This window comes from Zingiber officinale, chromosome 7A, assembly GCF_018446385.1.
Source record: "Zingiber officinale cultivar Zhangliang chromosome 7A, Zo_v1.1, whole genome shotgun sequence".
In the NCBI taxonomy this organism is placed as follows: domain Eukaryota; kingdom Viridiplantae; phylum Streptophyta; class Magnoliopsida; order Zingiberales; family Zingiberaceae; genus Zingiber; species Zingiber officinale.
Genome location: NC_055998.1, coordinates 118,614,042 through 118,624,463, shown reverse-complemented (window position 1 = coordinate 118,624,463; position 10,422 = coordinate 118,614,042). Strand labels below are relative to the sequence as shown.

General features: G+C 35.0%; 1 protein-coding gene across 1 annotated transcript; it reads right to left on the bottom strand.

The window, feature by feature from the left end:
* Positions 1–2,949: 2,949 nt before the first annotated feature.
* LOC121999661 (LRR receptor-like serine/threonine-protein kinase FLS2) lies at positions 2,950–5,655 on the bottom strand. The gene is made up of 2 exons (XM_042554312.1): positions 4,500–5,655; positions 2,950–3,689 (listed from the first exon to the last, which is right to left on the bottom strand). The coding sequence occupies exons 1-2, from the start codon at positions 5,653–5,655 to the stop codon at positions 2,950–2,952; spliced, it is 1,896 nt and encodes a 631-aa protein (XP_042410246.1).
* Between the last annotated feature and the right edge of the window lie 4,767 nt (positions 5,656–10,422).

Sequence of the window (10,422 nt, the reverse complement as noted above, 5' to 3'; positions counted from 1 at the left end):
ATTTCATATTCATGTCTGGTACAAGCGTCAAGTAGTGACTCGACGAATACAACTGCAACATCCCTTCTATCAAATAACACATGATATCTGTGCGACCATCGCTGCAGGTTTATTTTATTTTGATATCATCTCTACAAGTCAACTACTATTAATATCCTTGCTTGATATTAACTATTATTTTTCTCATTTGTTATAGTTTATATATTATAATTATACATTTACTTATATATTATATTTAATATATTTATTTAATTGGCAGGTTAATTTGTCTGATTTTAATTCTGTCCATTTCTACCGCAACAACGAAATGAGTATTTTCAATTATGAAACTTGTTGAAACAACTATTCATAATAAGATAGAAGAAGAGTTTTTAGTAAATTCTATGGTTATCTATATTGAATGGGAGTTTGATTGAAAAAAATTGATAATATTATAATAATTAATAAATTTGATTCTAAGAAGAATCGAAGAGCATAACTTCGACGGTTAGCCCCATGTAAATTTAGATCCTAGCTATGCCCTTGCTTCTCTACTTCCACTCCTTTGGTCGATCTGGCCGAGCAGAAGAGTCCTAGAAGAATCAATGAGGGCTTCCTGGGCCGCTATAACCCTGTTTTCTTTGATATTGTTATGGCTGAATTATGCTATATACATACCTGGGCTATGTGAAAAGCCTACAAAGAGCAGCCCAAGAAGCCTCACAGCCCAAAAGCCCAGTTATAACCATTAATACAAGGCATGAGCTTATTAGAGGATCATATATATATATATATATGAATATTTACACCACCTACATGTCGCTATGATGCAACAAATTGACTTATTATAGGATAATACTTCATCAATATGGAAATTATAAGAGATATTATAAAAGAGATTCTTTGCCAATGATATAAAAGAGATTCTTTTCCGTTGGCAGGGGTACATGCACATGCATATTGACATACCTTCTTCTTCTTCTTCTTCTTCTTCTTCTTGTGCCTATTGTTTACTTTGCACCACCACATGTTTTTCGCTTGCCTAGCGGAGTAACTGTTCTAGGGACCCCTGATTTGCTTATTGATAGTTTCATTATTTCTGAAGGGTTCTCGGAACCAGTCAATCTGTGCGTCATATCACCGATGGTCCATCCTCATCGCTTCCGGACGAAATCACCACTGATTAAACAACGATACTAATCTAATAATTTTTGTATGTGGTACATAAACTTAAACTTAACAGTTAAAATAGATAATTTAATACTATAAACTGTTTTAATCATTCCATTATAAACTTAACAGGTTAAATTTCGATTAAAACCATTCCATTATAAGTGATTGCTCACTCGTAAGGCCATCTAATTGAAATATTCCAATCAGATTGAATGATTGCTTGGAATACTGTTTTTTGAAAAATTAATTAAATAAAAATAAATAATTATCAATCGAAAAAATATACGTGTGGATATCTCGTTCTTAGGTTTTAAAAACACTGCTGCATTTTCCAAACTTAACGAAGGTTAGGAGTTTGCCTGAAAGATATTTTTTTCCCTAGGAATTCTTTTCAAACAAGGTAAGAATAAGACTTTTTGATTGGAGGAAGATTCTTTGTTTTCATTCTTAAATTCTAAAATAATAGAATTTTTGATAATATAAGATTTTTTTAATATATATTTATGAGGTGATTTTTAATACTTTTGGATAAAGAATAAACACACTTTACGCGAAAATTAATAGATAATTACAAATTAATTAGTTATAGATTTTATTCTATTGGGTTTGTGGATGAATTATCAAAAATCTCCATGTGACATTTTATTTTATCTATCAATAACGTTAATAAATCTACTTAGATATATTACAAACATTACCTAGAGATTTCACAAAATCAAATCTAAATTGTTTAAGATTATTAGTTTCATTATCATCTAAGGGCTAAATTTAGTTCAAACCTATTTGATGAATTCACGAAGGCGAGTATATAAAATTTGCATTCTATTTTATTTTTGAAATCGCATAGGTGAACAACTTTTGCTTGACCAATACTAGAGTGTTGCCTAGTCACAGAAATAATTTTAGTCAAAAATAATTTTAATTAACAGAATTAATAGTTTTTTTTTATAATTCAGGTATTAATCCAGAAATTTTCCACTAGCATGGTAAAATTATTACTTTTTACCTAAAAGTTATAGATTCGAATCCTTAAAATAATCTCTTGTAAAAAGTAAAGTAAAATTACGTACAATGAATTTTTCCTTGGGACTCTGTATGACGAGAACTTCGTGTACCGGACTGTCTTTTATAATTCGAGATTTAATTTTGAAATTTTCCATTAGTGACAAGATAAATCGGGAAGCACTCACGAAATCCCATCCAAATAAGAAATATCTGAGCTAGTTTGTCATTCCATTAGAGTAAAATCTTTACCGCGTACAACAGTTAAGATTTGAATTTTAGATGCTTAATTAATTATTTGAAGGATCTTATCGTTGCACCGTAGATCCGGGACGAATTCATTATTCATAGCCTTTTCAGAATCATGACTTACGATGGAGGTGATAAAATCACATGAAATTTACAGTTCATTTAGCTTCTGATTACCCATATCAGTATTTATTGCTAGGATTCAGACATACAAAAATTAATCCACGATTTAGCATTCATTTATTTCTTGCATGCAATTGTTTTTCTTCACCTTCTGTCATGTAACAATTTTTCATAAACCTGATTGCATCTATGTCGGATCATCGATATAATACAAATATCATCAGGTAAACTGAAAAGTGGAACAATGTCCCAAATGGTTCTACAAATACATAACAGAAGTTTCCAAATACTTCCTATTTCACACAGCACCATTATTCGTATTCTAGCTAGTAGAGCAGCATACAAGTTGGAGTGTTTCTCTTTGATAGGGAAGTACAATCAGCAAATTATAAGGCTTTCAAGTTCATCTTTGCCACTTTGTCTTCACCTTCCAAACTTCACTGCGAGTTGCACATAGTCATAAATCCTGTCCACCATCTGGAAGAGAGCAATTCTGATGGACTTTTTCATGATCATTGCGCCCCAATATGCCCAAAATCCGACTATAAATCCCATAGCAATGAAGGCATAATCCAGAACTTTTTCAAGCTTGCTGCCATTACCATCATCATCATCTCTTGCATGAAGTGGACCTCGCTGGGCTTCATCACTAGGACACTCGGGTAGTGGCCAACCACAAAGGTCCTTGTTGCCAGCGTATATCGCAGGGTCATCGAAGGTTAAAAATTGATTCCCGGTTGGGATTCTTCCGGACAAGTTATTGAAAGAGAGATTCAAGTGACTGAGAAAGTTTAGAGCAGATAAGTTGGAGGGAATTGTGCCAGTGAGATTGTTCATTGACAAGTCAAGAGAAAATAACTCTGTCAAAACGGCAATGTTTTCAGGAATTGTACCGGTCAAGTGATTGTTGGACAAGCTTAGGAAGTGCAAATCACGAAGCATCATTAGCTCGTTTGGGATTTCACCAGAAAGATTATTATGCGATAGGTCTATGCTGGTCACGAGGGAGAGAATTATAATGTATTCATAGGTTGATCCTTTGGCAGTTATTAGGATCTTATCCTTTGATCTATAAGAGCCCATAGGTCCCATTGCACATTGAAGATTATTATCATGGCATGGTTTAGAATTGGTATAATCTTGAAACATAGCCCTGAAATGTCCTACAGATGAAGGTATTTTACCAAATAATTTATTGAAAGAAAGATCCAAGACCTTAAGAGAAGCAAGGTATCCTATATTTATTGGGATGACACCGGTGAAAGAGTTTGAACTCAAACGTAAAATTTATAGAGAAGTGAGATATCCAACCCATGTTGGTATTTTGCCCGACAATTTATTTTCACCGAGATCAAGAGTGATTAACAATTTACATTTTTTTAGGAAAGAAGGAAATTGTCCAGAGATACTATTATTGTTCAAATGTAGATACTGTAATGCATGAGGAAATGAGTTTTGACAATGTGGGAATGTACCAGATAAGTGATTGTTAGACAAATCAATGAAAAATATGGAAGTTAAATTACACAAGGATGGAAAACTACCATTTATATGGTTATTAGACAACACTAAAATTTGAGTGGAGTCTGTAATCATTATGTTCGTTGGAATTGGCCCTTCAAATGAGTTGTTTGAAAGATCAGTAAATGGAGAAAGAGTAGAAGGGATTAGACCACTCAAATTATTTGAACTTAGGTCAAGACATTGAAGCCTAGTGTTTGAAATGAAGTTTGAGAACCAGAGTGGAATTGTTCCTAAGAGTCCTACTCCAGAAAGGTACAGTGAATTCAAATACCTTTGGGATTGAATCCATGAAGGAAATGTACCTCCCAAATGACAGGAACTCATATCAATTTTATAGGCATGAAAAGGGGGACGCCAATCATTTGGTAGAATCACATTCAAGGAGTTAAAAGATATATTCAAAGACGACAAGCTTGTAAGTTGAGAAAAGTGAGCTTCAGTCATGTTACCTTGTAGAGAATTTGAGGAGAGGTCCAGTTCCTGTAAGTGAGCTAACAGTTCAAGGTTGGATGGAATACTTCCACTCATATTATTGTCGGCAATGCTTAAGTATGATAACGCTGCTCCTTGTGGACAATTAGATAAGCCATCAAGTAGATTTGCTAACTCTCCGATGATATTGTTTAATGACAGATCTAGCATCCATAGGTTGCATAGGCGGCCAAAAGTCTTTGGTATTTCTCCAATTAAGTTGTTCTCTGATACATCCAAATACCACAAGTTGGAAATTCTACCAATAGTTGTTGGTATTTCTCCAGTTAAGTAGTTATTTGATACATCCAAATAACTCAGGTTAGAAATTCTGTCAATCGTTGTTGGTATTTCTCCAGTTAAGTGGTTCTCTGATACATCCAAATAACACAGATTGGAAATTCTGGCAATCGTTGTTGGTATTTGTCCAGTGAGAAAGTTGCCGTGTAAATCTAATTGTAGCATATTTTGAAGACTCCCCAAAGTTTTTGGTATTTCTCCAGTAATCTTATTTCCCAACAAATTCAAATACTTCAAGGAAATAACATTACCAAGACTCTCTGGTATCGATCCTGTGATGTTGGTTTCGCTCAAATATAGCTCTTCCAAGTTTGTAAGGTTTCCTACGTTCAATGGCATCTCTCCTGTTATATCATTTATAGACAAATCAAGATGCTCCAAATGGATAAGTTTCCCTATTGTTCTTGGAATTTCTCCAGTTATTCGAGTGTAGAACATACTCAAGTGTCTCAAGCTTGTGTAATTCCCTAACATCTCTGGGATTCTCCCATAGATGTTATTACCGTCTAAAGCTAAGAACTCCAGTTGGCACGGAAGGATCGACAAAATTGTTGAAATTTCTCCAGATGAGAAGAAATTCCATTGCAAATCTAAATGTTGCAACATTCTGCTAACATTCTTCAGAATTGTAGAAAATTGTCCTGCTATTCGAGTTTCGACCAAAACTAGCTTCCTCAAATTATGCAGAGCTCCCAAAGCAACTGAAAGCGCCTCAGCATCAAACACCGTCATCCAGCATTCAGATATATCGAGGTGTTCAAGATTACTGGCATTAGACAACCACCTCAACATGGAAGCGCTGATGTTCCATTCATACCGACTGAGATCGAGCATGGTGAGGGAAGTGAGGTTAAATGTGGGTAAAGAAGGTGGGACACGTGGGAGACTTGCACCCCCCAAAAGCAACACTTGTAGAGTAGGAATCAAATTAATTTGGTGGAGCCAATTGGTTGCTTTAGAGAGGTTTACACAACTCATGTCGAGATATTGTAGAGAATTTAAGTTGGAGAGCCAACTCAAGTTGTTTGAGAATAGAGAAATTGGATATGTATAACAATTTCCAAGGTCAAGGTGTTGTATGTGGGAAAGATTCCCTAACACGGGAGGAATTAATCCATAAAAAAAGGCATGGGAGAGGTTAAGGTATTCCAAGTGCACAAGTGAGGCAATCATGTGGGGGCACATGCGCATATGAGAAGTTATTAAAGCTCAAATCCAAGTATCTCAAATTCTTCAGTTCAAACAGAGAAGGATTTACCTTGCTCGCACCAATACGCTCCACTACCCATGGATTATAATCATAGGTATAGAAATCAATCTCCGCCCAAAGACAATATTCATAGGGGTTGCTACTAATCTCCACCCGTGGATTATATTCAAAGGGATAGTGAAGGTCAAGACTAGTGACAAAACCAGTAACATTGTCGCAAGCAACTCCTCTCCACTTGCAGCAATCATAGCCGGTCCATGAAGACAACCACTCGCCAGGATCATACATATCGCTCTTGATGGCAATCAAAGCTCTCCTTTCACTCTCTAGGCAGGTGTTCCCCTTGTTGGCATGTAGAGAATCATCACAGTTTGCTCTATTGCTCAACAGTATTAAAGCGGCAAAGATAACTATAGCATGCTTTGAAGAACTAGAAATCACCATGAAATCCCAATTAAGAGTCATTCGTAAGTTGTTTCTCTCTCTAGGAAAGAGGGGAAGAAGATGTGAGTTGGTGGGAATGCAATACTTAGTTCGCATATATATAAGTTGTCTTGATCGTGTGAAAGTTCAATATGCTTGGTTTCGATTGGAAAATTAGATGACTTTTATTCGTGATAGTCCAAGTCCAGTTAGACAATGTTGTCATTTTCATAATCAATGGTCACCTACTGCGACGATTGATGGATGAACAAGTCAATTTATTTTATTAATACAAATTTTCTTTTAAAATAGGAAAATGGACATTCAATTTTTAAACATTATGAGAAGTCCCAAATTACTCTTGTTATCATTTGATTTGTCTGACTTCCTCGAACGCAAGTGAAACTGCATCACAATTTATTCTTATTTCTTCTTGCTTGATCTAAAATTCATAAAGAAGGCAGGGGACGACAATACTACAAAAAGTCATCTTGGTGGCCTCCCATTGTGTTCCACGCCATAGGGGAGTAAATGAGATACTGAATAAACCTCCATGTAGGAGGATATTTTCCACCGGGTTCACCGGACCCTTGCTCTATGTCATAAATCTATCAAATGGCTATTAGCTTGGTTATGCCCCACGGTAAGGAGGGGACGATAAAAAAAATAATAAATTTAATTAGTCTCCTAGTCCTATAATGACTGGAATGATTCTAATAAAAATTTTTACTTGTCACTAGGATAAATCAGGAAGCGTGCACGGTAGGCAGCCCAAGAGCCCAGTATCTTTTGATTGTTGTCCCATTTGGAGGAAAAATTTCTACAAATTTGTCATAGCTGAGGATCGAACAAAAAATGATAAACCTAGTTATCCTTATTCACTAGCCCTGGGTGACCGGTCCAGCCTTATCGAATTTTTCCACTGGCCACCAGGGTAAATCAGGAAGCGCGCGCGGCGGGCAGCCGAAGAGTCCAATATCCTTTGGTTGCATGCCCCACTAGAGTAAATCTAGAAGCGCGAGTAGTGGGTAGCCTATGAGCCTAGTATCCTTGGGTTGCATGTCCTATTTGGAGGAAAGATTCCTGTAAATATATCATAGTTGAGATCTAACTAAAAATAATAAACTCAATTAACCTCATTAATTAGCCTGGAGTGACTGGTCTGATTCTATGAAATTTTTTACTGACCATCATGATTGATATAAATCAAGAGAGGACGATCATAATTGTGGCAAAGGGCGAATACGCTCGCCCCCAGCGCCCTCGCCAACCCGTCCCAGGTCAACATGAAGGAGATAAATCACGAGCGGCTACTAGCCTTTGAAATAGTGACTAACACATAAGGGAGGCATTTACCTCAACTTTATCGAGATTCGAATCCTAGACCTCATTATGGTAATACTTCATGTGCTAATCACTAGATCCATTCGAGGAGATAAGAAGGGACGATTACAAGCTTAGGCAGGTGGTGACTGTGAGGTTAAGCAAGTAGAGGAAAGGGTCAGTTAAGGAGGACAATATGCAGACGATGACAGGAGGACAATTTAAGGAAAACAAATGTTATTTTGATTAAAAAAGAGGAAAAATCTTTAAAGAATACTCTCTATGTGATTTCTCTTAATATCTTAAAAAAAAAAGATTGAATCAAATAGATGCCAATTCGTAAGATTTTTATATCTGCTTATATGATACTAAGTCACCTTTACCTTTATCTGCGTCAAAGTCAAGCAAACTTGTATATTGCTCTGGCATATTTAATAGAGTCACCTTCAATTGTTCAAAGGTATCCATTTTCTTATCTCTTTCTTGGAACAAGTTAGAAGAATTGCTATTGATAATTTAATGGGTCAAGTGGCAATTTAGGGAAAACAAATGCTATTTTGATTAAAAAAAAAAAATCATAAAAGAAATACCCTTTTAATGATTTATTTTAATATCTCAACAAAAAAAAAGATTGAATTAGCTAGATGCCAATTCTTAAGATTTTTTTTATTATGTATGCGTATGTGATACGAGATAATGTCCCCTCACCTTTATCTGTGTCACAGTCAACCAAACTTGAATTTTACTTATGCATGCTTAATGGTCTCACCATTAATGGAGCCACCTTCAATTGTTTAAAGGTGTCCATTTCCCCATCTCTTTCTTGGAACAAGTTAAGAGAATTGCAATTGTTAATTTAAATGGATAATTTAAAGGGTCAAATCCTTGACTTTCACATTGAATCAGTCAAAAGATAAAATTCAAATTGGAAAATCTTCATTACCTTTTTTAAACATAAATTAGAAAAATAGACATTCAATTTAGAACGCATCAGAAAGCAAATCAATTCAATCCTGGGGATCATACATGTAAACCCTTGATGGCCAACAAAGCTCTTCTTTCACTCTAAGCAGTTTCCCCTCTTGCGGCATTTAAAAAATCACCGAATATTGTTTAGTGCTCAACAATATTAAGGCAATGAAGATAACTATAACATGCTTCGAGGAACTAAAATCCACCTTGAATTCACACTTTGGAGCCATTCATCAATTAATCCTCTCTCTAAGAAAGAGGGGAAGAGTAGAGAAGTTATGAGTTTGAAGGTAAGACAATCTTTAGTGATAGGTTCTCCATGTGAAAGTTCATCAAAATGCTTGATTTTGTTTGGAAAATTCGATGACTTTTACTCATGATGGTCAAGTTAAGTTGAGAAAATATTGTCATTTTGATTACCAATGATCTACTATTATATGAGTCAACATGTCATTTTTTTTATTGGAAATGAATTTTCTTTTAAGATACAAAATTTTAATTTTTAAAGCCTATATAAATACTCTTTTATCTTTTTTTTTTACGAATAATCACTAATTTTTCATTTTATATTATTTTCAACAATCATAGAATGCCCTAATACTTAGTAATATTAAGGCAATGAGGATGAATGTAGCGGCCTTTGAGGAATTTAAAATGATCTTGAAGTCACAAATAAAAAAAAAAAGTGGAAATTAAGGGAGAGGAGTAGATAAGTTTGTCCCATTCTTGGAACAAATAGAAGGCCTAGCTTGCTAGACTCTTGAGGAATTGAGAAGGTGGGGGCATGGAAACTGCTGCCATACTCTTGGCTTTTAGGTAGAATCAGACAAAAGATAAAATTATATCTTTATTAACTTAATTAGATCATATTCGTATCCAATTTCTAGTTCATAGATTAGGTTCTTTTTATCAGAAACTCTTATTTTTTATAAATAAAAAATGAAAAATAGACATCCAATTTTAGACCACATCATATTGTGTAAGTAAATAGAGCTCACTTTTCACTTAGCAATTGCTTCCCTCTTTTATGATAGTCAAAGTGAAGTTGAGAAAAATGTTAACATTTTCATAATCAATATATGCCCACCCTATTGTGTGACTGATCAACAAGTTAATTTATTTAATTTTATTAATAACAAATTTTCTTTTAAAATAGAAAAGTGGAGATTCAATTTCTAAACAAGTTCCTAATTATATGATTCCGATTTACCTGTCTTCCTCGACTACAAGCGAAACCGCTTCACAATATATTTTTTTTATTCGCTCAACCTAAAATTCATACAGGAGAGGACAATCATTAAAAAAAAAAATATATATATATATATGGAACCGTCACATCAACGGTCCTCTAGAGTCGATCCCACGAATATGGAGGGAGATAAATGTAAGTACATAGTTGAAAGCGTATAGCCGGGATGTTAACCCCAGACAATGACATCCCGAGAATCAAACCCTGGACCTTTCGACCATGAAATCATGCACCCCCAATTGTACTACGTCTTGGAAACAAGAGAGGACAACCACTAGCTTAGGCAAGTGGTGACTCTGAGCTCAAGCAAGTAAAGGAAAGGATCTGTTAAGGAGGACAATATGTGGACAATGACATGAGGACAATTTAGGAAAAATATGCTATTTTAATAAAAGAATATCATAAAAGAATACTCTTTTAATTA